The 26,111-nt window shown below is 40.5% G+C and overlaps 1 protein-coding gene across 2 annotated transcripts in view; it reads left to right on the forward strand.

Annotated features, from left to right (window-relative positions):
• ZC4H2 (zinc finger C4H2-type containing) overlaps positions 1–25,676 on the forward strand; it is a 31,197-nt gene extending 5,521 nt beyond the window's left edge. The window contains exons 2-5 of one of the 2 annotated variants that reach the window (XM_058197197.1): positions 8,523–8,694; positions 11,028–11,200; positions 11,770–11,932; positions 23,184–25,676. In XM_058197197.1, the coding sequence (XP_058053180.1) occupies positions 8,523–8,694; positions 11,028–11,200; positions 11,770–11,932; positions 23,184–23,297 (622 nt within the window). In that variant the 3' untranslated portion in view covers positions 23,298–25,676. Of the gene's footprint in view, positions 1–8,522; positions 8,695–11,027; positions 11,201–11,769; positions 11,933–16,665; positions 21,915–23,183 lie in introns of those variants that run through there. The other variant, XM_058197195.1, reaches the window with a different exon arrangement.
• Positions 25,677–26,111: the final 435 nt, after the last annotated feature.

A 26,111-nucleotide genomic window follows, 5' to 3' on the forward strand; every position in this document is an offset into this window, starting at 1 on the left:
ATACTGCATAAAGTTTTTGCTCTAGGTTTTTTCTAGGGTGGAAACTGATCAAAGAAAAAAGCAACTTAGAACTAAGGTGAAATTTCCTGACAGTTAGAACAATTAATAAGTGGAACGACTTGCCTGCAGAAGTTGTGAATGCTCCAACACTGGAAATTTTTAAGAAAATGTTGGATAACCATCTGACTGAGATGGTGTAGGGTTTCCTGCCTGGGCAGGGGGTTGGACTAGAAGGCCTCCAAGGTCCCTTCCAACTCTGTTGTTATGTTATATTATGTGATGTTGTTGGTTTTTATCATGGGGTGTGGGGAGAGGTTCATAAGATTAAAAATAATTGTTTGTTTATAACTGATAAATTAATCAGTAATCCTCAATTTGCAGCCACAATGGGAACTTAAAAAAATGGTTGTAAGCAACATGGTCATTAAGTGAGGCATAAGGTGACTGCACCTGATTTTATGACCTCTTTGTTGCAGTTGTTGAGTGAGATATCACATAATTGTGATTTGGGATCTTCACTGCTATTTTCCCCATTGGTGTCCAGATTGCAATGACATGACTGTAAAGATGCTGCAGTGGTCATAAGTATGAGGAATAAGTAACTTTTTTTCAGCACCATCATCACCTCAAACGGTTGCTTTATGAATGGTGATAAATCGAGGATTACCTGTAAATTTTACTATCCTCAACAACAGTTTATTTAGTGATTATTCAAAGTTACAATGACACTCAGAAAAGTGAATCATTGCAGTTGCTAATTTAGTAACACAATTAAGTGAAACGGGCTTGTCAGAAAGTCACCAAAGCAAAGTCAATGGGGAAGCCAGTTTCACTTAATTGTTTTACTAAATTAGCAACTGCAATGATTCATTTAACAACTAGCAAGAAAGATCATAAAATGGTACAAAACACACTTAACAAATGTCTCATATAGCAACATAAATTTTGGGTTCCGTTGTGGTCGTAAGTTGAGGACTACCTAGAGTAAATCAGTAAGTTTTCTAATGCTCAGTAATACAACAGAGAAGTTCTTTTAAACTGTTGTTGAGATTCAAAAAGATTTAAGAGGAAATCCAGTCAGGGATTTTGAGGTGATGGGATTCCAGTTCACAATGGTGACTTCCAAACTAAGCATGGTCTCTGAGGCACCCTTTGTCTTTAATTGTGAATCCACACATCGTTTAAGATTGGCGGAATCCGTATATTCCACCAAATTGCAAACCATGATTTTTCCAACCATGGGGCAGTTTGCACCGCATCGTAAACTGAAACCAAGCAAATTAAATGAATAACCTAGTAGGATCTGGGTATTGGGGGGGTCACACATTGCTCTAAACCATGGGGCCTTCAAACTTTTTAAAGAGAGGGCCAACTCACAGTCCCTCAGATTGTTGGGGGCGGACGCGGACTGGAGGGGGTGGGGTGGCTAGGTGGTCATGTGACTGGGTGGGTTTGGCTAGGTGGTCATGTGACTGGGGGCATGGCCAATTTAGCAGTCCATTAAACAATACATAGCAGCCCCCGTTTTTATTCTTTTTAATACTGCATAAAGTTTTTGCTCTAGGTTTTTTCTAGGGTGGAAACTGATCAAAGAAAAAAGCAACTTAGAACTAAGGTGAAATTTCCTGACAGTTAGAACAATTAATAAGTGGAACGACTTGCCTGCAGAAGTTGTGAATGCTCCAACACTGGAAATTTTTAAGAAAATGTTGGATAACCATCTGACTGAGATGGTGTAGGGTTTCCTGCCTGGGCAGGGGGTTGGACTAGAAGGCCTCCAAGGTCCCTTCCAACTCTGTTGTTATGTTATATTATGTGATGTTGTTGGTTTTTATCATGGGGTGTGGGGAGAGGTTCGCAAGGCCTGGGGAAGGAAAGGCATGCTTTCCACAGGTCTCATGGCTATATTTTAAAGGGCCAGCTGATGTCATTGGTGTTGGGAGATTCATTGGTGAGGTGATAGTGATTGGATGTGTGATGTTCACTGAAGCAGTAACTGGAGTTGGTAAATAGGTGTGGTGAGTGTTAATGGACAAAGGGCTGGTTATGGTAACAGGATGGTCTAAGCTCATTGGGCTGGAGATGTTAACCACACTGAAAACATTGGCTGGGCTTCTCATATTCATTTCAGCAGCCACAATGCAAGACGCTGATCTTTCGGTACTCAAATTGTGAGCCACTGTGCCGCTTCTCCAGGAAGCAGCCATGTCTCGAGTGCATTCTTTTGCAGCCAGGGGGACAGCGTGCCCCTTTACGGGTCCCATGCTTGTTTTGCCCCCAGGCTCACACCCCCTGCCCTGCCTCACCCTCCACCAGTTGATTGTTGAGTGGCCGCCAGGGTGGCCAGGCACATCATGCCAGTGGCACCGAAGATGACAATTTTATTGCATGCTGCAGCAGCTGGGCCTCCGATCGCGTGGCTTCCCTTCATGCCATTGCCATTGCCTCCTCATCACTCCAGCCCAGGACCAAACAAGCCCTTCCACCTGGAGCTCTGCCTAGGGATGCAGCGGAAGACGGCACTTTGCTGCTTCCGATCCCCTGGCAGACAGAGCACCAGTGAGCCGCAGCTGAGGTCAGTCGCTTGGGGTTGCAACAGAATGAGCAACTGAAGCCCGTCTCTTCTGCTGATGCGTCTGTCTCCCCTTCCCTGGTTCTCAGAAGAGCTGGTCCTGGGTGCCTGAGGGAAGCGGCTGGGTGGCCATTTTGAAAGGGGCGGGAGCTGTTTATGCAAGCCACAGAATACAGCCTGAGCATCCTCAGTTGGGGCGCCTCCCTGGGAATTGTTGCCCAGCCCAGCCCAGGTGTTTGGAAAAACAGGACCGTGTGGAAAGAGGAAGGGGAGAGGAGGAGGAGGAGCCTTACCCAGAGGCCAGCTGGCAAATAAAAGCTGCGAGGCTCTGCCGTAGTTCTTTCAGGCAAGCCTTCCCTGCATGGCTCTCTGGTCCCTGCCCAAACTGACACAGAAGCAGCACATCACCTTGTGCCCATCCTTGGCTTCCTGCCGCCGGCTTCTTGACGCAAGCAGAGGCTGCTGGTTGGAGCGAGGGGAACCGCAGTGCTGGGCTCCCACAGCTGCAAGTGCCAAGGTGTATCTAGAATTGGAAGAAAAGGCTGTGCAGCTGTGGAGGAAAGGCCCGAGGCAAAGGGGAAGGCGAGCATGTGGCAGGCACCCAGAGGCCCCATAGAAGCCAAGAGGCAGGCCCAAAAGGCGGCCAAGGCTCACTGTTTGAGGATCCCTGCTCTAAACCATGGATGGTTTAACTGTAGCTTAATGGACATACCTCATTTGTCCTGCTTTTGCACAAAATCCAAGCTGCAAAATGCCAGCAATCATGAGTTGAACAGGATGTGGCTAAAACAGTCAACATGGTTGTCCCAAAGGTGCCTCTTTTTCTTTTTTCTTTTTTAATAAAAAAGTTTTATTTCCATTTTCCAACAACCTATTCAATATACAGTCTCTTATTCAACATTAGTCACTAACTTTCATTTGTTACTTATTTGGACCTGCCCAGCTACCACTTCCTTCCTTAACAAACCTTTCCTCCTCCCTTCTCTACTTTCTTCTACTTTCTTCATCCTTCCTCTCCTTCGCTTTTCTACATCCTCTCCTCCTTCCCCACTCTTCTCTTCCACCCTTTCTAACCCTCTCTCTTTCCCCTTTCTTCTTCCTCTTCTTTCCCCTTCTTCTACCTCTCTCTTTCCTACCTACTTTCTTCCTTCACTCTCTCCTCTCCCTTTCCATTCCCTTCTGAAATGGCAGCTGAGCAGCCCTGATTTCATTTCAAATTATTTCTGTTTCTTAATTACATATCTTCAATCATTCCTTTACATTGATCCTTCATCTCCCCCCCTCTCCCCCCCTCCCCCCTCCCCCCCGAGACTTCCCAGAACAAAGTACAGGGTATAAAATTAACAATCATAAATTAAAATACAATGTAATTCATAATCCATAGTCATTCCTCTCTCTAAGACCTTAACTCCCCTTCCAGAAACAAAAAAGTACATTCTTCTTCCAGTCCATTATATATCAGTCCATTCCACTCCTAAAATCTTCAGAATCTTCCATATTAAATTAGTATTTCCAGTTCATCGATAAAATACATAGTTTTTAATATCCAATCTTCATCGATTAACACCAAATATATATCAATCCATTCCACTCCTGAAGTCTTCAGAATCTTATAGTTTTTAATCTTCTTCGATCAAGACCGAGTCCCCTGGGAGATAGGGCGGTATAAAAATATGATTACCGTATATACTCGAGTATAAGCCGAGTTTTTCAGCACGTTTTTTGTGCTGAAAACGTCCTCGCTTATACTCAGTATATCGGCACTCTCGAGTTTTTTTTTCTTCTTTTTTTCACATTATACCGGATGGCGCAAACTTGGCGGGCTTTTGCATTAGCGCAGGGAAGCCCTGCCGGTGCAGTGAGAGGGCGGGGCGGGGGAGCCGCCAGCCTTCTCGGCTGAGGGAGGGAGGGTTTCCCCGACTGGTAGCTGCCTCATTTCCCACCCTCGGCTTATACTCGAGTCCCCAGTTTACCCCAGTTTTTGGGGGTAAAATTGGGGACCTCGGCTTATACTCGGATCGGCTTATATTCGAGTATATACGGTAAATAAATAAATAAATAAATAAGACCAAGACGATATTCCATCTTCCAGTATTCATCAGAAATTCTTTTATAATATACCTTTCTTCCTTAAACAGTCTCCCAAATATAATTCATATTTCCAGCTTAAATTCTTAAATTTTTATCCAATCTCCAAAAATAAACAATATTCTATCTTCTCATATCTTTAATATCACTTACATAAATCAAATAGCATTGCTAATATTAATATTTCTTCAATTTACCTTACATCTGTCAAATAACATTATTAAAATTATACTTATAACTTATATCCAAAATATATCAATTATAACAATTAAATTCTATTTAACCAAATACCATCCATAAATTTTTCTATCTGTCCTCCAAAAGTTAAACAATATTCCATCTTCCCATTCCTTTATACCTCACATATATCAAATAGTAACACCTTATACCCAAAATAAATCAGTTATAAAAATTAAACCCTATATATATATATATATATATATATATAAAACCCTATATATATATATATATATAAAAATACCATCAAAATCACATCTTAAGCATTCTCCTTCCCCTTGTCTTCTATCTTACACATTTTCCACCATCTGCTCACCAATCAGCTTAACATCTAACAATAAAGAATTTCCAATCTTTGATATATTGGTGTAAAAATCTCTTGTTTAAAAACTTATTAAGAAAAGATAAGCCTCCAAAAGTTCCTATAAAAAAAAAAATCATATTTGAACTGAAGAAGTTCCCAAGATTTTAGTAGTTAGTTCTGTTTGCTTAAGAGCCATTTTTAAACAATAAAATCTACCAAAAAGAGAAAAAAAAATTCAATAAACTTTTCTTCTTAAACATTATGATAAAGAAAAAGGTAAAAAGAAAAAAAAATCATTAACAGTTCTTATTCATTCCATTTAAAAAGTAGCTTGTTATGTTCTTCTTATAGGTTCCACGGCAGCAATTATAATAAGCATTTCCTTAATTTTCACTTCCAATATACAAAATGCCATTTGCTAAAATCTTCTTACAAGCAAATGCCAGCACACTAAAGGTGCCTCTTTTTCAAGAGGCAACTGGACTTCCTTGGTTTTCTTTGAAGATTTTTTTTTTATTTGCATTTATATCCCGCCCTTCTCCGAAGACTCAGGGAGGCTTACACTGTGTTAAGCAATAGTCTTCATCCATTTGTATATTATATACAAAGTCAACTTATTGTCCCCAACAGTCTGGGTCCTCATTTTACCTACCTTATAAAGGATGGAAGGCTGAGTCAACCTTGGGCCTGGTAGGACTTGAACTTGCAGTAATTGCAAGCAGCTGTGTTAATAACAGACTGTCTTAGTCTGTTGAGCCACCAGATGTTTTGCTTCTCATCCAAGAAGCTTCTGACTGAATATTTATTTATTTATTTATTTATTTATTTATTTGTCACAACATTATATATAAGCATAAGCATGAAATAACTATACGATATATAAACATATATACAATCATAAGTATGTAATAACTATATGAAATTGGATACAATCAAAGGGAACATTAGGACAGGAACGGTAGGTACCCTGGTGCTCTTATGCACGCCCCTTACAGACCTCTTAGGAATGGGGTGATGTAAATAGTAGATAGTTTTTGGTTAAAGCTTTGGGGATTTTGGGAAGAGACCACAGAGTCTGGTAGTGCATTCCAGGCATTAACAACTCTGTTTCTGAAGTCATATTTTCTGCAATCAAGATTGGAGCGGTTCACATTAAGCTTAAATCTATTGTGTGCTCGTGTATTATTGTGATTGAAGCTGAAGTAGTCTTCAACAGGAAGGACATTGTAACAGATGGTCCTGAGATGCCGTAGGATTTTAGTTTAAGGAGAAGTTTGTCATGTACCACAGAGTCAAAAGCTTTACAGAAGTCAATGTAAATTGCATCTATTGCTTTGCCTTGATCAAGATTTGTAGTTCATATGTTTTTGCAGTGTAGAAGTTGTAAATTACAGGATAATTTTTTTCTGAAACCAAATTGTTTATTAGAGAGTAGGTTGTTTGTTTCTAGGTGGAGGGTAATGGATTGGTTGATGATTGATTCCATTACTTTGCAGGTGACGCAGCATAAAGAGATTGGTCTGTAATTTTCAGCTAGGCTGGGGTCTCCTTTTTTGAAGACAGGGATGACCATGGCTAGTGACCATAGTTTGGGAAGGGAGCTGGTCGTGAAAGCTTTTTCAAAGATTATGCTTAGAGGTTCTGCTAAGTTAGTAGAAAGCTTCTTTAAGAAGTATGCACATAGATCATCAGGTCCAATAGATAGAAATGGTTTCAGTTTGCGAAGGGCCTTTTTGACATTATCTTCTGTGAAATCTATTTGTGTTAGATCATTGTACTCGTTGGTACGACTGGGGAATGATGGGTATACAAATACTGAGCAGAAGAATGTGTTAAAGAGGTTTTCTTTAACTGTTTCATCATTATATTCTTTGCCGTTAGATTCTTTTAGGGGTGGAATGGATCTCGAGTCTTTAAGTTTGTTGTTCACAAAATTATAAAAAGCACGATTGAATTTTGTGCGCAGAAGGTCTTCTTGTTTGGTGTGGTAATTGGTGCATTCAATTTTTATTTGGTTGCATATATTTTTGTAGCAGTTTCTGAAGTTGGTTACATAGCCGGTTTTGTTTCTTCGCCAGAGGGATTTTTTTTTTGGATTGGAGCTTTTTTATTGATATGGGTAATTTGCTTTTTCTGATTTTGGTGGTGGTTTGTGGTACGTATAGTTTAATGACTCTATTGACTATATATAAATCCTTCCATTTTCCACCATTCGGCCAGAAGCAGCTTCTTGGATGAGAAGCGAAACATCTTCAAAGAAAACCAAGAAAGTCTAGGTGCCTTTTGGAAAACAGCACCTTTGGGCCAACCATGACCTGGATGACTGACAATCTTCATAGACAGTCAACATGATAGGTTGCAAATATGTAGAGCTTTAGTCCATCATCACAATGACCATCCTGATGTCATAACCACACCCTGCAGACCTCGTGGTTTGGAAGCTAAGCTTCCATTTCTCTCTCATTGCCAGACTTCTGTGTTGTGTCTGTGCCCCCCGAGCCGGCCCTGCTGCCAGAAAGTGACTTGGAGCCAGGCCTCCTGCCAGAAAGTGACTTGGACAGTGAGGGGGAAGGGCCGTCAGGACTTACCTCGGGAGCACCGGCTTCCCTGGCTCAGCTTCAGGAGCCAGAAGCAGGCCAGATGGAAGAAATAATGAGGCCTCCATCCCCTGACTCTTCCACCCCCCAGGCCACACCTTCAGACCCAGCTGACGGCAATCAGGCCTGACTGGACCCTAGGTTTCGTAGGCAGGAGAGGAGGGAACAACAGAAGCAAGGGTGGGGCAGGGCCAGGAAGTGCTGAGTCGTGGAACCACACCCCACAGGATATAAAAGGCAGCGAGAGCTGCTGTGTCTCTTTGTAACAGGCAAATCCACTGATTAAGAGCTGAAGTTTGTTTCTGGGTGACTCAGTAGCGCCGTGGAAGATAATGGAGGCTCTTGGCAGACACTGGCTATTCTGCTGCCAGAGCTGATAGTGCCGGCTAATGAAGCCATCACTCGGACGGAGGCAAGGGAGGACAGAACATCCTGTTTGCAGTGAGATACGATCAAATACCATCTGGCCAGTGGTGAAATGCACTTACCTTCGCTACCAGTTCGGAAGTGTGAATGTGTGTGCCTCTTCTGCGCATGCGTAGAGGGTAAAAAACAGGATGTAATGACATCCTGGAAGGTGGGCAGAGCCTCCCGCTGGTGGCACTACCGGTTCGCGCGAGCCAGATAGATCCAGCCGGATTTCACCGCTGCTTCTGGCGACTCTGAAAATGTCACCCAGCTTCTCTGTCTTCTCCATTTCTCCCTCCCCACCCCTACTCCCTAGAAATAAAACGCTGCAGATGGAAAAGATCAAAGCTCGCTTGAAGGCAGAATTTGAGGCTCTGGAATCCGAGGAGAGGCACCTGAAGGAGTACAAACAGGAGATGGATCTCTTGCTGCAAGAAAAGATGGCCCACGTGGAGGAATTGAGACTCATCCATGCTGATATCAATGTTGTAAGTGGAGGGACAGGAAGAAATTCCGGTTGAAACTTTCTGGGCGCTGATACAGTTAGAGGGGACTTTGCGGAGGGTTTTCATCAGTGGGCAAAGGGAAAAGGCTTGAGGATTTAAAGCCCTGTCTGCAGCAAATGGTTGCTATCAATTTTTATACAGATAGTCGTCAATTTCCAACCACAACTTAGCCCAAAATTTTTGGCATTAAATGAGTCAGTTGTTATGTGAATTTTGCTTCATTTTATGACTTTTCTTGCCACAGTTGTTAGGTGAATCACTGCAGCGGTTAAGTAAGTAATAAAGTTTAAGTATCTCTGGGTTCCCCATTGACTTTGCTTGTTAGAAGATCGCAAAAGGGGATCACGTGATCTCAGGGCACTGAGCCATTCATAAATATGAACCAGTTGCCAACCATCTGAATAGAATAGAATAGAATAGAATAGAATAGAATAGAATAGAATAGAATAGAATAGAATAGAATAGAATAGAATTTTTATTGGCCAAGTGTGATTGGACACACAAGGAATTTGTCTTGGTGCATATGCTCTCATATATAAAAGAAAAGATACCTTCATCAATACTTACAACACTTAATGATGGTCATAGGGTACAAATAAGCAATAGCAATAGCACTTAGACTTATATACCGTTTCATAATGTTTTACAGCCCTCTCTAAGCGGTTTACCACAATCTGGGTCCTCATTTTAGTGACCCCAGAAGGATGGAAGGCTGAGTCAACCTTGAGCTGGTCAGGATTGAACTCCATGGAGTATTGCAGAGTTAGCCTGCAATACTCCATTCTATCCACTGTACCACCACAGCTCCTGGATCACGTGACCATGAGGATGCTGCAACAGTTGTATGTGTGAAACACAGTCATGTCACTTTTTTCAGTGCCATTGTGACTTCGAATGGTCACTAAATGAGCTGTTGTAAATTGAGGATTACCTATATTCTTTTCAGAGCAAAATTTTTTATTTTCCATAATAATTCCCACAATTTGACCAGTGTACAATACAATCACTTATCCAACAATCGATCCTATACTCAAATTATACTCCATCAGGGCTGCTCGACTGCCACTCCCCCCTTTAATCCTTTCTACCCTTCTCATCCTTCTTCGACTTTCCCCACCATCCTTCTCCTCGCTTTCCTACTTCCCCTCCTCTTTCCCACTTCTCACTACCATCCTTTCTAACCCTCTATCTTCTCCTTCTTCTCCTCCTCCTATCCTTTCTTCTCCCTCCCTTCTTTCCCACCTACCTACCTACCTACCTACTTTTTTCCTTCTTTACTCCTCTTTCCTTATCCTTTCCCTTCGGGAATGGTTACCGAGCAGTCCCAACTTTACACCATTCCAACTTGTTTAATTCTACCATTATTCTTGTACAATGGCAATCAATCAATTTATAATCTTCCCCCCCCCCCGCCATTTCCCCCCTCCCTCTCCCCGAGACTTCCCAGAACAGAATACAGGGTATTGTAACTAACAAACATAATCTAAAATATAACATAAAACATATTCCATTTCACACCATCACACTATCAATTCCCTTCTTTCTTAAACTCTAATACATAGCAATTCCTAACTTCACTCAAAAACTAATTGATATTTTTTAATCTGATACTTATTTTGAATATAATCAATCTACTTTCTCCATTCCAAAATATATTTTTTTTGTGTACAGTCTTTCAAGTAGGCAGAAATTTTTGCCATTTCTGCTAAATTTGATACTTTACTAATCCATTCTCCAATTGTAGGTAAGTCTTCTTTCTTCCAATATTAACCCTTCGAGCCCCCTGGTGTCTTCCAGGAGTTCTAGGGAAGCTCTACCTCTGCTTCTTTCGCTCAACTCCTCTTCTTCGCCCGAAGAGGGGGAATTTCGAACCGCTGGACAGCTGATTGTCGCTGTCTTAGCGGTCCAACATGATCCAGAGGTTGGTGATCAGACAGATCACCTCCATTGCCAACGGAGCCAACCAGGAAGTCCCGCTTATATTCTCAAGGTGACCTTGCTGTATTTTCCAGAGTTTCCTGCCAATCTACTGTGGCTAGCTGAAAACTCTGCAGGTTGCAGTTCTAAAGCACACTAAGCTGGGGGGAAAATTTCAGCCACATCCTTCTTTTTCTGTGTTCTGTACCCAGTAAGATACATCCTCTTCCCTATTTTTCTGCTGTCTCTGGAACATTTTACATGAGAAAAGAAAGCCTAGCATTAGAGGGAGACCACCACGATCACCCTCTGTGATCTCAAGTTGGAGGATTGGGACCAGTCATTAAGCTATGAGGGAGAGATCTGTTCAAAGACTGGATCTCCTGCTTCTCTTCCAGATGGAGAACACAATTAAACAGTCCGAGAATGACCTGAACAAGCTCCTGGAATCAACACGCCGTCTCCATGAGGAATACAAGCCTCTCAAAGAACATGTGGATGCTTTGAGAATGACTTTGGGTTTGCAAAGGTTGCCTGATTTGTGCGAAGAGGAAGAAAAACTTTCTCTTGAGTAAGTTGAGAAGACACTGACCTTTATGTTCTAAAGTCCATTTCTGGGTCTGGTAGAAGTAAGGAGAGGAAAGTGAAAAGGTCCATGGAGGCATGAAAGAGTATACTGGGAGTACCAGTAAAGGAGAGCATTTGTAGCTCAGTGTTGAAATGAGGGTTCCTTGGTGCTGTCTGCTTGGTTGTTTTCTTGCAGATGTTTCATTATCAAACTAGGTAAAGTCAATGCTGGACTGTCTAACACACTGATGATATCACCTAGTTTGGTAATGAAAAGTCTGCAAGAAAACAACCAAGGACCCCTCAGTCCTCCTCCTACTCCAACTGACAGTGTTACTTAGTTGAGTAATGAAATGTTTGAGTAATTGAGTAATGAAATGCACAGAAACAACCAAGTTCGGAGAGCACCGAGGACCTCTCCTTTCAACCCTGAGCTATAAATATTCTCCTTTATTGAGACCAAGAAATGGATTTAGCTGTTACGGGTGATCTTTCAGCCACTAAATCTTTCAGCCCTAATTGGTGGTTGTTGTTTTTTTTTTGTTTTTTTTTTTGGCTTTATGATCTGTCTAGTTACTTTGAAAAGCAGAAAGCTGAATGGCAGACGGAGCCACAGGAACCTCCAATCCCAGAATCCTTGGCTGCAGCAGCTGCAGCTGCTCAACAGCTGCAGGTGGCCCGGAAACAGGATACGAGACAGACAGCCACTTTCAGACAACAGCCACCTCCTATGAAGGTAAGTAGGCACAAATTCAGTGTTAAATTTTTTTGTATATAGATCACTGTTTTTCAACCTTGGCCACTTGAGGATGTGTGGACTTCAACTCCCAGAATTCCCCGGCCAGCATGGCTGGCTAGGGAATTCTGGGAGTTGAAGTCCATACTTCTTCGAGTAGCCCAGGTTGAAAAACACCAATATAGATGATTCAGTTGTAAAACTAGACATTGTGAGATGTTTCCTTTTTCCCATGTGCCCCCAGATCTGAGACTACAACGAGCCTTTTCAACTAGAACAACTTTTTATTTTCCTTGAACCTCAGGTTCTTAGACTTAGAGTGAATATGGTCTGAACCCAAACAATTATGCTCCTATGCATGGAGCAAACCTCACCCTCACTAGCACTGATGATGTTACCGAGTTGGGTAATAAAACTTCTGCAACCAATCAACCAGACTCAGAGAGCACCAAGACTTCACAGCTAAAGTTTCCTAATCCACTAGTTCTCTAATTTTGTTGTTGTTGTTAGTTGCAAAGTTGTGTCTGACCCCTCGTGATTCCATGGACAACATTCCTCCAGGCCTTCCTGTCCTCTACCATCCTCTGGAGTCCACTTAAGTTCACACCTACTGCTTCAGTGACTCCATCTAGCCACCTCATTCTCTGTTGTCCCCTTCATCTTTTTCCCTCAAGTGTTCCCAGCATTAGACTCTTCTCCATTCAGTCCTTCCTTCTCATTAGGTGGCCAAAGTATTTGAATTTCATCTTCAGGATCTGGCCTTCTAAAGAGCAATCAGGGTTGATCTCCTCTAGGACTGACTGGTTTGATCAACTTGCAGTCCAAGGGACTCGCAGGAGTCTTCTTTGGCACTCAATTCGTTGGTGCTCAGCCTTTCTTATGGTCCAACTTTCACAGCCATACATTGCAACTGGAAAAACCATAGCCTTAACTATACGCACTTTTGTTGGCAGAGTGATGTCTCTGGTTTTTAGTATGCTGTCTAGATTTGCCATAGCTTTCCTCTCCAGGAGCAAGCGTCTTAATTTCTTGGCTGCAGTCCCCATCTGCAGTGATCTTAGAGCCCAGGAAAATAAAATCTGTCACTACCTCCATTTCTTCTCCATCTATTTGCCATGAATTGAGAGAGCCGGGTGCCATGATCTTAGTTTTCTTAATTTTCAAGCCAACTTTTGCACTCTCCTTCTTCACCTGCATCAAGAGGATTTTTAGTTCCTCTTCACTTTCTATCATTAGAGTGATATCGTCTGCATATCTGAGGTTGTTGATTCTCCCGGCAATCTTAACTCCAACTTTTGATTCATCCAGCCCCGCCTTTCTCATGATGTGCTCTGCATATAAGTTAAATAGGCGGGGCAACAGTATACAGCCTTGCCGGATTCCTTTCCCAATTTTGAACCAATCAGTTAATCCGTGTCCAGTTCTCACCATTGTTTATTGACCCACATATAAGTTTTTCAAGAGACAAATAAGATTGTCTGGTACTCCCATCTCTTTAAGAACTTGCCACAATTTGTTGTGATCCACACAATCAAAGACTTTAGCACAGTCAATGAAGCAGAAGTAGATGTTTTTCTGGAACTCCCTAGCTCTCTCTATGATCCAGTGTATGTTGGCAATTTGATCTCTAGTTCCTCTGCCTCTTCAAAATCCTGCCTGTACTTCTGGTAGTTTTCGATCCACATACTGCTGGAGCCTAGCTTGTAGGATTTTAAGCATAACTTTATTAGCATGTGAAATGAGTGCAATGGTGTGATAGTTTGAACATTCTTTGGCATTGCCTTTCTTTGGAATTGGAATGTAAACTGACTTTTTTCAATCCTTAATCTCTTCTGCCTCTGTTAGGTCCCTGACATTTTGGTCCTTTATCATGCCCATCTTTGCACGAAACAACAACAACAACAACAATAATAATAATAACAAGAGTTGGAAGGGACCTTGGAGGTCTTCTAGTCCAATCCCCTGCCCAGGCAGGAAACCGTATACCATTTCAGACAAATGGTTATCCAACATTTTCTTAAAAATTTCCAGCGTTGGAGTATTCACAACTTCTGCAGGCAAGTTGTTCCACTGATGAAGTGTTCTAACTGTCAGGAAATTTCTCCTTAGTTCTAAGTTGCTTTCTCCTTGATTAGTTTCCACCCATTGCTTCTTGTTCTACCCTCAGGTGCTTTGGAGAATAGTTTGACTCCCTCTTCTTTGTGGCAACCCCTGAGATATTGGAACAGTGCTATCATGTCTCCCCTAGTTCTTCTTTTCTTTAAACTAGCCATACTGAGTTCCTGCAACCGTTCTTCATATGTTTTAGCCTCCAATCCCCTAATTATCTTTGTTGCTCTTCTCTGCACTCTTTCTAGAGTCGCAACATCTTTTTTACATCTTGGCGACCAAAACTGGATGCAATATTCCAAGTGTGGCCTTACCAAGGCATTAGAAAGTGGTTTTTTGGTTTTTTTTTAATTCAAAAAGTTTTACAGAAATTTTTTTTTCCGCTTTCCCCACCTCCCTCCCCTCCTTCATAACCCCTCCCCGACTTCCCGGAATGAGCACAAGGTATAATTAAAATAAAACAAACATATGCTAAAAATTTCGTCCCAACTTAATTATACCCTACAATCATCAATTCCTAACTTCCCGAAAACAATCAAAGATAATACATCATAATCATTCAAAAACAGTCTGATAACTCTTAGTCTGATATCTACTTTGAATATAGTCAATCCATTTTTTCCATTCCTTTAAGTATCTTTCTTGCGTATTGTCTTTCAAAAAGGCTGATATCTTCACCATCTCAGCCAAATTGGCAACTTTCAATATCCATTCTTCTATTGTAGGTACTTCTTTTTTCTTCCAGTATTGTCCTATTAGTAATCTTGCTGCTGTTATTAGATTTAAAATCAATTTAGTCTCAATTACTGTACAGTCCGTAATAATTCCCAACAGAAAAAATTGCGGCAGGAACTTTATCTTCTTTTTCAAAACATTTTGTAAAATCCACCAAATTTTTATCCAAAAGGCCTTTATATCCTTACCAGTCCACCAAATGTGAAAATATGTAGCATCGTCACAATTACATCTACAACATTTTGCTTGCATATCTGGATACATACACGATAATTTTTTAGGATCTAAATGCCATCTATAAAACATTTTATAAAAGTTTTCCCTCAGATTCTGTGCCTGCGTGAATTTAACATTTCTAACCCAAATTTTTTCCCAAGTTTCCAATAATATTGGCTCCTGAAAATTTTGTGCCCACTTTATCATACAATCCTTTACCAAGTCCCTTTCAGAATCTATTTCAAGTAACACATTATACAATCTCTTTATATGCTCCTGAGACTGATTTCTAATTTGCTTTACCAAATTTCCCTCGTTCTGCTCTATACCAATTTTCTGATCTTCCTTCCATCTAGCACGTAGTTGCTCATATTGAAACCAAGTATAATTTTCCCTTCTTCTTTTAGTACATGCAGAGATTTTAATTGCAAATTACCTCTTTCAGTATACAAAAGGTCTTTATATTTAATCATTTCCTGATTCTGTTCTATATTTATATTCTCTATTGTATGTCTAGGACTTGCCCATATAATTTAGTTTATAAGAGTATTTTTTCCAGACACGCAGAAGAGCAGTCCTTAACACATGATTTTTAAAGGCCTTATCCACTTTTTTGTCATAAATTAAATATGCATGCCATCTATATAGCAAGTCATAACCTTCTATATTCAAAATTCTTTCCTCTGTTAAATTAAACCAATCACTTATTGCAGAGAGAGCAGCTGCTTCACAGTATAATTTAAAATTGAGCATTTTTAAACCTCCCCTTTCCCGGGAATCTTGAATTATTTTCATTTTAACCCTAGCTTTTTTACCTTCCCATATAAATTTGTTAATTCCCTTCTGCCATTCCTCAAGATTCTTATCTTTCTTAATTATTGGTATCATCTGAAAGAAGAATAAAAATCTAGGTAAAACATTCATTTTAATAGCAGCTATTCTCCCCAGCAAAGATAATTGCAATTTTTTCCAAACAATCAACTCCTCCTGAACTTTTTGCCATAAAACCTCATAATTATTCTTATACAATTTCACATTTGACGATGTAATATAGACCCCTAAGTATTTAACCTTCTTTACAATTTCAAATCTTGTTATTTCCTCTAGTTTTTCTTTCTGTTGTCTGACCATATTTTTTATTATCACTTTTGTCTTTTTCTGATTTACCTTAAACCCTGAAACCTTTCCATATTGATCAATTATTTCCAACAAAGATTTACTAGAATTTATAGGGTTTGTTAAAGTAATCACCAGGTCATCTGCAAAAGCTCTCAGCTTATATTCATGTTGTCTAACTTTAATTCCCTCTATCTCCTTTACTTCTCGTATTTTATTCAATAATGGTTCTAGAGTTAAAATAAACAATAATGGTGATAAAGGACATCCCTGTCTTGTTCCTTTCGCAATCTTAAAAGGTTCTGTTAAGCTACCATTGATTATAATCTGTGCTGTTTGCTCTCCATAAATTGCCCTAATTATTCTTGTAAAACCATCTCCAAATTGCATCTTTTCTATTAATTTAAATAAAAAATCCCAATGCAATCAATCAAAAGCTTTCTCTGCATCGAGAAAAATAAATGCTGCTGGAATAAAAATTTTCTTTTCTAAATACTCCAGTAAGTTAACAATCTGCCTAACATTATTCCTCTTTTGTCTCCCTTTTATAAATCCAGATTGATCATTATGAATTCTTCGCTGCAAAATCAACATTAATCTATTAGCTATTATTTTAACAAAAATCTTATAATCATTATTTAAAAGCGAGATTGGCCTAGAGTTCCCAGGTTTAGAACAATCCTGTTCCTCTTTTGGTATCAATGAAATAAAAGAGGTTCTCCATGAGGGGGGAATACCCCCTCCTAATTGTATCTGATTAAATAATTCCTTAAGTGGACCTAACATCTCATCCTGTAAATTCCTATAATAACTAACTGTAAGCCCATCCGTACCAGGAGTTTTCCCCATTTTTAATTGTTTAATTACCAAAATAATTTCCTCAGAGGTTATAGGCCGATTCAGTTCATCCATTTGTTCTAAAGTTAAATTTTTAACCTTATATTCCTTCAAATAAGTATCAATATCCCTGTTCAATATATTATTTTTAAGATATAAATTTGTATAATATTCTAAAAAAGCTTTTTTAATTTTATCCTGTTGATATCTCTCTTTACCTTTATATTCTATTTTTTCTATAGTACGTTGTTTTTGTCTTTTCCTTAAGGTGTATGCTAACCACCTACCAGGTCTATTTGCATTACAAAAAGTATTATGTTTGGCATATTGTATATTTGTTGCCACCTGATCAGCCATTATCATATTAAATTGACTCTGTAATAACTTTATTGCATCTTTAAGTTTTTGATCATGCGGGTTAAGTATTAATAATTGTTGTTTCTTATAAATTTCCTCTTCTAAATACCTACGCTGTCTTTGTTGCTTATTTCTCTGTCTATTATTAATATATATTAATACACCTCTCATAAAAGCTTTACTGGCGTCCCAAACCATTTCTATCGATGTTTCGTTATTCAAATTATAATCAAAAAATTCTTTCATCTGCTTTTTACATTGATTTACATTATCCTGATATCTAAACAAATTTTCATTTAATCTCCAAGTTCTTCTACCTTCTTTTCCATATTGCAATTCCATCCAAACAGGACTATGATCAGATAAACATCTTGGAAATATCTTAGTTTTCTTCACCCTAAAAAGCAAATCATTAGAAATTAAAATAAAATCAATACGTGAGAAGGATTGATGCCTATCAGAGAAAAAAGTATAGTCTCTTTCCTCCAAATTCCGCAGTCTCCATACATCTCTCAACTCAAAATCTTCTATCATATCAAAAAAGGATTTAGGCAGCTTTGCATGTGCAGGTATCTTCTTAGAAAAAATTCTCTTGTCCTTTCGTGTATCTATTACTCCATTCCAATCTCCCAATATAATACACGATTTATAATCCCATAGAATCAATTTATCATACAACATTCTATAAAAATTTTCTTGTTGCTGATTGGGTGCATATATACCAAACAAAAGGGTCTTTTTGGTTTCTATTGTAAGTTCAATAGCAATATATCTTCCGTGAATATCTGCCTCTATTAACTTGGCTGGTATATCTTTTCTCAAATAAACCACTATGCCATGTTTTTTGTCCAAAGCTGATGTCCAAAATGTTTACCTAACTTTGAGTTTATTAAGTACTTTTGATCTGATAGTTTAATATGCATTTCTTGTAAGCAAATCACATCATTTCTAAATTGTTTCAAATAATGAAATATTTTTCTTCTCTTCTGAGCTGAATTCAAACCATTGACATTCCAGGTCAAGATTTTATTTGCCATTACTGGCCTGCTGAAGCTTTTGAGCGATCAGCTGAAGATGGTCCTCCCGTATCTTCGGCCGTGCTCCTCCCACCGCTTCTATAGCAGAATCCTGAACTTTACTTTGAGTTTGTTGCTCTTTTTCTTTATGCTTAGGGGGTCCCCTCGTCAGTCTTTGTTCTTGTGGTTGTTCCTCAGATGGTAACATCACTGGAATCACCTCAGCTTGCACACTCATTTGAGTCTCTTGAATTCTTTTTTCTATTATTTCTACTTCAAGTTTCAGCACGGTAGAAAGAAAATCTTTGGCCTTAAGCACTGTATCAATACGATAGAAAGTGGTATTAACACTTCATGTGTTCTTGATTCTATCCCTCTGTTTATGCAGCCCAGAACTGTGTTGGCTTTTTTGGCAGCTGCTGCACACTTCTGGCTCATATCTAAATGGTTGTCCACTAGGACTCCAATATCCTTCTCACAGTTACTACTATTGAGCAAGGTACCACATATACGGTACCTGTGCATTTTGGGGTTTTTTTGCCTAAATGTAGAACCTTACTTTTTTCACTGTTGAATTTCATTTTGTTAGATAGCCACCAATATTCAAGTCTGTCAAGATCCTTCTGTATCTTTAGCCTATCTTCTGGAGTGTTGACTATTCCTGCCAGCTTGGTGTCATCTGCAAATTTGATGAGTTCCCCATTTATCCCCTTGTCCAAGTCATTGGTGAAGATGTTGAAGAGTACTGGGCCTAAAACAGAGCCTTGGGGTATTCCATTGCATACTTCCCTCCATGTGGATGCAGTTCCATTGAGGACTACACGTTGAGTGCGGTTGGTCAGCCAGTTACGAATCCATCTGGTGGTGGTGCTATCTAACCAACATTTTTCTACTTTATCTAGTAGTAGGTTATGGTCTACTTTATCAAATGCTTTACTGAAGTCCAAGTAAATTATATTGACAGCATTCCTCTGGTCTACTAATTTTGTCACTTTGTCAAGGAATGCAATAAGATTAGTCTGGCATGATCTGTTTTTGACAAACCCATGTTGGCTTTTGGTTATTACTTTGTTTGCTTCTAGGTGTTCAGTGATTCGTTACTTGATTATCTTTTCCAGAATCTTCCCTGGTATTGAGGTCAGGCTGATGGGTCTGTAGTTTCCTGGATCTGTTTTTTTTTCCTTTTTTAAAGATGGGAACTACATCAGCTCTTTTCCAGTCCTCTGGCAGTTCCCCTGTGCTCCAGGATCTTTGAAAGATATAGTTCAGTGGTTCTGAGATCTCGTCTGCCAGTTCCTTCAGAAACTTGGGATGTAATCCATCCGGTCCTAGTGATTTGAATTCGTCTAGGGTAGACAGGTGTTCATTTACCATTTTTTTCCTATTTTAACTTGTGTTCCTAATCTGTTTTTTGTGGTGCTGTTTTTGATAGGTTGAATTGTTTTTTCCTTTTGTATAAAGACAGATGCAAAAAATGAGTTAAGGAGATCTGCTTTCTCCCTGTTGCTTGTCATCTTCTTGCCACTTTCTCCCAGCAATGGGCCAATTGTTTCCTTGACTTTTTTCTTGTTTTTAACATGTTGGAAGAAGCTTTTTCTGTTATTTTTTACTTTTGTCGCTTGCCTTTGTTCATTATGAGTCTTAGCTTTCCTCACTTCATCTTTACAGGCTCGGGCTATTTGCTGATATTCTGCCTTAGTTATTTGCTCCTCTTTCCACTTTTTATACTTGTCCTTTTTGTCTTTCAATTTGTCAGATAGTTCTTTATGCATCCATGCTGGGAACCAAAACGTTCTCTTCATATCTCCAATTTTTTTGAAAAGATCTCTGGTCCTCCATATTCTATTGTTTTCTTCTATTTCTTTGCACTTAATTTAAGAAGTCATTCTTATCTCTTCTAGCTATTCTCTGGAATTCAGTTGGGTATATCTTTCTCTTTCTCCCTTGCCTTTCACTTCTCTTCTTTCCTCAGCTATTTGCAAAACTTCCTCAGACAGCCATTTTGTTTTCTTGCATTTCTTTTTCTTTGGGATGATTTTAGTTGTTACCTCTTGTACAATGTTGCGAACCTCTATCCATAGTTCTTCAGGCACTCTGTCTATTAGACCTAATTCCTTAAATCTATTTGTCACCTTATATTCATCTGGGATATGATTTAGTTCATATCTGGGTGGCCTAGAGCTTGGCCATTTACTTCCCTACTTCCTTCAATTTAAGCCTAAATTTTGCAACAAGAAGCTGCAAATTGATCTAAGCTACAGTCAGCTCCTGATCTTGTTTTTACTAACTGTATAGAGCTTCTCCATCTTTGGCTGCAGAGCACATAGTCAGTCTGATTTCTGTGTTGACCGTCTGGTGATGTCCATGTGTAGAGTCGTCTCTTGGGTTGTTGGAAAAGAGTATTTGCTATGACCAGCGTAGTCTCTTGACAGAATTCTATCAGCCTGTGCCCTGCTTCATTTTGTATTCCAAGGCCAAACTTGCCTGTTATTCCGGTTATCTTCTGGCTTCCTACTTTAGCATTCCAATCCCCCATGATGATAAGGACATAATTTTTTGGTGTTAATTCTATAAGGTGCTGTAGGGCTTCATAGAACGGGTCAATTTCATCCTCTTCAGCACCAGTGGTTGGGGCATAGACTTGGACTACTGTGATATTGAATGGTTTGCCTTGGATTCGAACTGAGATGATTTTGTCATTTTGGGGATTGTATCCCAATATTGCTTTTCCTACTCTTTTATTGACTATGAAGGCTACTCCATTTCTTCTGAGGGATTCTTGCCTGCAGTAGTATACCTGATGGTCATTTGAATTAAATTCACCCTTCCTGTCCATTTTAGTTCACTGATTCCTAGGATGTCGATGTTCAGTCTTGTTATCTCTTGTTTGATCACATCCAGCTTGCCTTGATTCATGGATCTTGTATTCCAGGTTCCTATTGAGAATAGATCTTTACAGCATCGGACTTTCCTTTCATCACGAGATGCATCTACAGCTGAGTGTCCTTTCGGCTTTGGCCCAGTCGCTTCTCTCTTTCTGGCAGTACTAGTACTAACCCTCTGCTCTTCCCCAGTAGCATATTGGACACCTTCCAACCTGAGGGGCTCATCTTCCAGTGTCATATCTTTTTTCCTTTTTGTACTGTCCATGGGGTTTTCACGGCAAAGATACAGGAGTGGTTTGCATTTTTCTTCTCTAGCGGATTGTCAGTTTTGGAAGACAATTTTCTTTTTGTTTCTTAACTGCCACATATTTTAGCTGGGGAAGTTGGGAGGGGGTTGTTGTTGGAGCGATAGAAAGTTAGTCATAACAACATTCCGTATTCAAGGACTTTTGCCTGCGTCTGATGTAGACTGCCTGAAGATTGTATCCAACTGAGTGAAGAGTTGATTGGACAATGTGATGAACTTGTGGGTGTGGGGCAGGGCTGTGAACAGTCAACTGCATGTGGAAAACCTGGAAGCTTTCAGTTTTGGGTTTTCCCAGCTGTGCCAACATGACATCTCTAATAAATTGGAACTTTGAAGAACCTCAAGCCTCAGAGCTTTATTTCGTTGGGCTTATTCCTTGGAACCCTGACATGGATCATGTTTTGTCAAAGCTCTCTACTATGACCTATCCATCTTAGGTGTCCCTGCATGGCGTAGCTCATAGCTTCATTGAGTTGCGCAAACCCCTTCACCATGACAAGGCTATTGTGGTCCACCAGCAGCCTGCGAAGCTGGCAGTGGAATCAGACAGTGATGAGGCTGAGGAAGAACATGGGCCAGTCCTGGAGGCTGGGGAAGGCCCAGATGAGGACTCTGCCTTGGAGGCAGGGATGGGGCCAGGACCATCAGGGAATGATGTGTGGACTCCGAAGCCTCCAGACGGTGACAGTAGTGAGCCAAAGGAACAGGAGGAGCCTGTTCCTAATGCATACATGAGAAGAGCTGCCAGAAGGCAAGAGCAGCTAAAGCAAAGAGTATGACTTGGGAGTAGGGCCAAGAGATGATTGGCCCCTCCCATAAGGCTTAAAAGACCAGCAACAGTGTTTGGGCTCTTTGTCGAAAAACAATGTTGATAGACTGGCTCTTTGTCTTGCTGCAATTATTTCTTGTCAGTGTCTTCTGCTTTTGAACTTTTGCCAAAAAAAGCCTTTGGCAGTTTGCCTAATTAGACCAAGGTTGGTGATAAGACTGAACAATTGTGTTATGAAGAATTTGCTTTGATTTAGTTTGGACGACGCTGAGAATGAGTTAATTCTCAGCTGTTCTAATAAAGTCTGTTGGTTTTTTAACTAATTGCATTTACTACTACCTACTTGGGCCTGGGTCACAACAAGGCAGTAATCCATGAAGGAGAGTTCTCTAATCAGGTAGTTCTTTAATTAAGCACTACCCTAATCAAGGAATTATCAAGGAGAAAAATCACACTCCCAATATGGGCAGTTCAAACTATTGTATAAAAAGGAGCAAACCCCATCCTCACTGATGATGTTACCTAGTTGGGTAATAAAATGTCTACAACCAAACAAGCTCAGAGAGCATCAATGTCTCCACGTTAATGGTTTAGTCTGTAAATTCTGGTTAAGCAAACCATCTCCCAGTGCTTTGTATGATCTCAGTCTGGGTCAGTCTTCCCAAGCTGGGCATCTCTGCCATTCCACTGAAAGGTTCTCTAAACTTGGCAAGTTTAAGGCTATGCTGGCTGGGGAATTCTGGGACTTTAAGTCCGCAAGTTTTAAAGTTGTCAAGTTTGGAGAGTCCTGTTCTAGGAAATCTGGTTCCTATAGTCCTGTTGGGAAACACCAGTCCAGGCAAAGAGGGTCACAGTCTCTCCTACCTTTCCAATCCTAACAGATCAACTTTGTTCTTCTCTCTAGGCATGTCTCTCCTGCCACCAACAGATCCACCGGAACGCCCCCATCTGTCCTCTCTGCAAAGCCAAAAGCCGGTCACGTAATCCGAAGAAACCCAAGAGGAAGCAAGACGAATGAAAACATCACAGAACCGTTTCATCCAGCCACCCCTGCCCCAAACCAGAAGACCTTTTCCTCTTTTTTGTGGTAGACCCGTCCAGATGATCTACATTTGTTGGCGTGTGAAACCTGAGTGTAACTTAAGACTTTGTTCCGTTTAACGTGTCAGCACCCTTGTGCGGTTGGTTGAGTGATGCTGGTTTTCAGCAGTTCTGATAAGAGGATGCTTTTGGTGGAGATGTGAAGAGCAGACGGTGCTACCTTTGGACTCTGCACACCCACAGGGGCTATGCCATCCTGATGGCAAAGGACATTTTGGGCAGAGAACACAATGGGTGGCTTGTCTCCTCTTTAACAGCACATGCTTAAGTACCAAATGGACCTCAAGCCTCCTTTTTATTCAACTGATCAAAGGCCCATTGTTTCCATGACCTGTTTATTTTTTTATCAGGACAGTATTTTTGTACCAAGACTCTACTTTTCCATTCAGTCTCCAATGCTCAAGAGTCTTTTCATACAGATGTCAGGATGTGTAATGTTTGCTTGGTTTTGTTCCTAGGTATAAGTAAAGGAGGTGCGATAGCTCAACGGTTGAAGAGGCTGAGCTTACAGCCTGGGTTCGAGACCCAAGCACTTTGTGATGGGATGAGCTCCCATTCTTTACTCCAACTCCTGCCCATCTAGAAGTTCAAAAGCATGCAAATGCAAGTCTAAAGATAGATTCCACTTCAGTGAGAAGATAACAGTGTGTTGTGTAGCTCTGGCATATAGCCATACTGGTCACATGATCAACGAAGTGTCTGGAAACAATGCTGGTTTCCTAAGAAACAGAGATGAGCACCGCCTCCTAGAAGCATATGCAACTGGACAGAACTACTGAAGTTCTGTTACCCAGAACTACTGAAGAACTGTGGACCACCAATTAAATTTTGGCTTGCCTCCTTTTTTAGTTCCATGCTATCTATACTCAGCATGGCAGCCTCCTATATACAAGAAGACCAACATTATTATAGTTTTGAAATCAGGGAAGGATCCAAACCTTCTCCAAATTTACAGACCAGTTACTCATCTCTGTGTCACCTACAAACTTTTAGAAAGACTTGTGCCAAACAGAATAGCCCTAGCAGCAGAATCTGTAATCCAGGTAGAACAAGCTGGATTTCGTCTCAGTGTGGTTGCGCCAATCAGATCCTTGCACTAACTTCTTACGTGGAGGACAGATTCCAAAGGAAAATGAAACAACATTGGTGCGATCCCCTGCTTTTTTTAACTTGAAGATCCATGACCTGTCGGAAACTGTTTCTTGGAAATTTACTTACGCCGATGGTATCAATCTTGCAGTCCAAGGAACCAACTTTAGTGATGCAGAGGCCATCCCTTTTCAAGATCTCCAGAAATTGGATTCAAAAAATGGCCCCTCCAACCAAGCTTAACAAAAACAGAAGTACCCACATTCACCTCGGCAATAGGTACACAAATTACCAGCCTTCAGTGAAGTTACGGAACCGCATTTTACAATAACTCCGAAATATCTGAGGATAACACTGGACAGATCTGGCAACACATGGAAAAAACAGCTGCAAAATTGAAAAGCAGCAACAATTTACTGAACAGGCTGGTTGGAATATCCTGTGAGGCATTGATGCTAACACCCTATGAACAACAGCCTTGGGTTTGGTGTATTCCACAGCTGAATATTGTGCCAGTGTGTAGCTTACCAGTTATCCACACTCAAACGCTCGATTTGCGATTCTGCCAGACAATTGGTATCATCTCTGCCATGTTGCATCCCACCCCTGTGCACTGGTTATCAGTACTTAGAAATATCATACCGCCCCACATTAGAAGACAACAAGGCTATGGACAAGGATGCTGAACAAGGCCCAGGACAATGCACAGCCTATTCACCAGGACAATGCACAGCCCATCACAACATTGAAATCCCTAGGCCAGGTTGGAAATCAGTTTTTCACTTAACATCTACCTGTTTAATCCTGAGAATGCCCAGAGAGTGGAAGGGTCCAAGGTAACTTCCTATGGCCTGGCCATTAATGTATCCCTCTGTCAAACCACCTGGTTTTGAGTACCTTGTTTTGTCTGGTCGGAATTGAACAGAATTAGGTGTGATACTGGAAGAAGTGCCTCTGCCCTGTATTAATGGGGATGGAAAGATTTCCCTCGTTACGATTGTGGTGTTGATATTAAACATATTGTGCACACAACATGCATTCCCTACATCTGCACAAAGCAACGGCAGAATTGGATATCCAGTTATGAGGCCCCTGCCATACCCTATAGACGTTTTGTATATAATTATGTGCATTGTGTGTATATGTTTACCTCTCTTCTGTTAAGTTCTCATCATACATTAAATAAATAATAATTTGAAGTGTATTGTCTTTCACACTGAAGGAACTCTGTACTCATAAAAAGTACGCTAAGGTCTCTAGCCTTGGCAACTTTAAGACTTGTAGACTTCATATCCCAGAATTCTTCAGTCTTAAAGTTGCCAAAGTTGGAGACCCATGTTCTAGCCTCTGCAGGTTCTCTTGAAGCCATCAAATCTCACCCTCCCAATGCAGGTCATCAAAATGAAGCAGCCTAAATGGATGACCCAGAGAAGGTAGCTTTGTCCCCCACCCCTCAGAGACTACTTCTCTTGACTGACTGATTTGTGTTTGGAAGGGTTCCTAAGGTTGACTTTAGACATTATCAGTGTTTTCCAGTGAAATGGCACATCCACCCTTTGCCATTAAAAGGTTGCCTATCCTTGGGTGAAGGTGGAGGAGATGCCCTTGTCCACCCTGGACCTCTGCAAGCACCGTCACCACA

The sequence above is a fragment of the Ahaetulla prasina genome, chromosome 11 (assembly GCF_028640845.1).
Source record: "Ahaetulla prasina isolate Xishuangbanna chromosome 11, ASM2864084v1, whole genome shotgun sequence".
In the NCBI taxonomy this organism is placed as follows: Eukaryota; Metazoa; Chordata; class Lepidosauria; order Squamata; family Colubridae; genus Ahaetulla; species Ahaetulla prasina.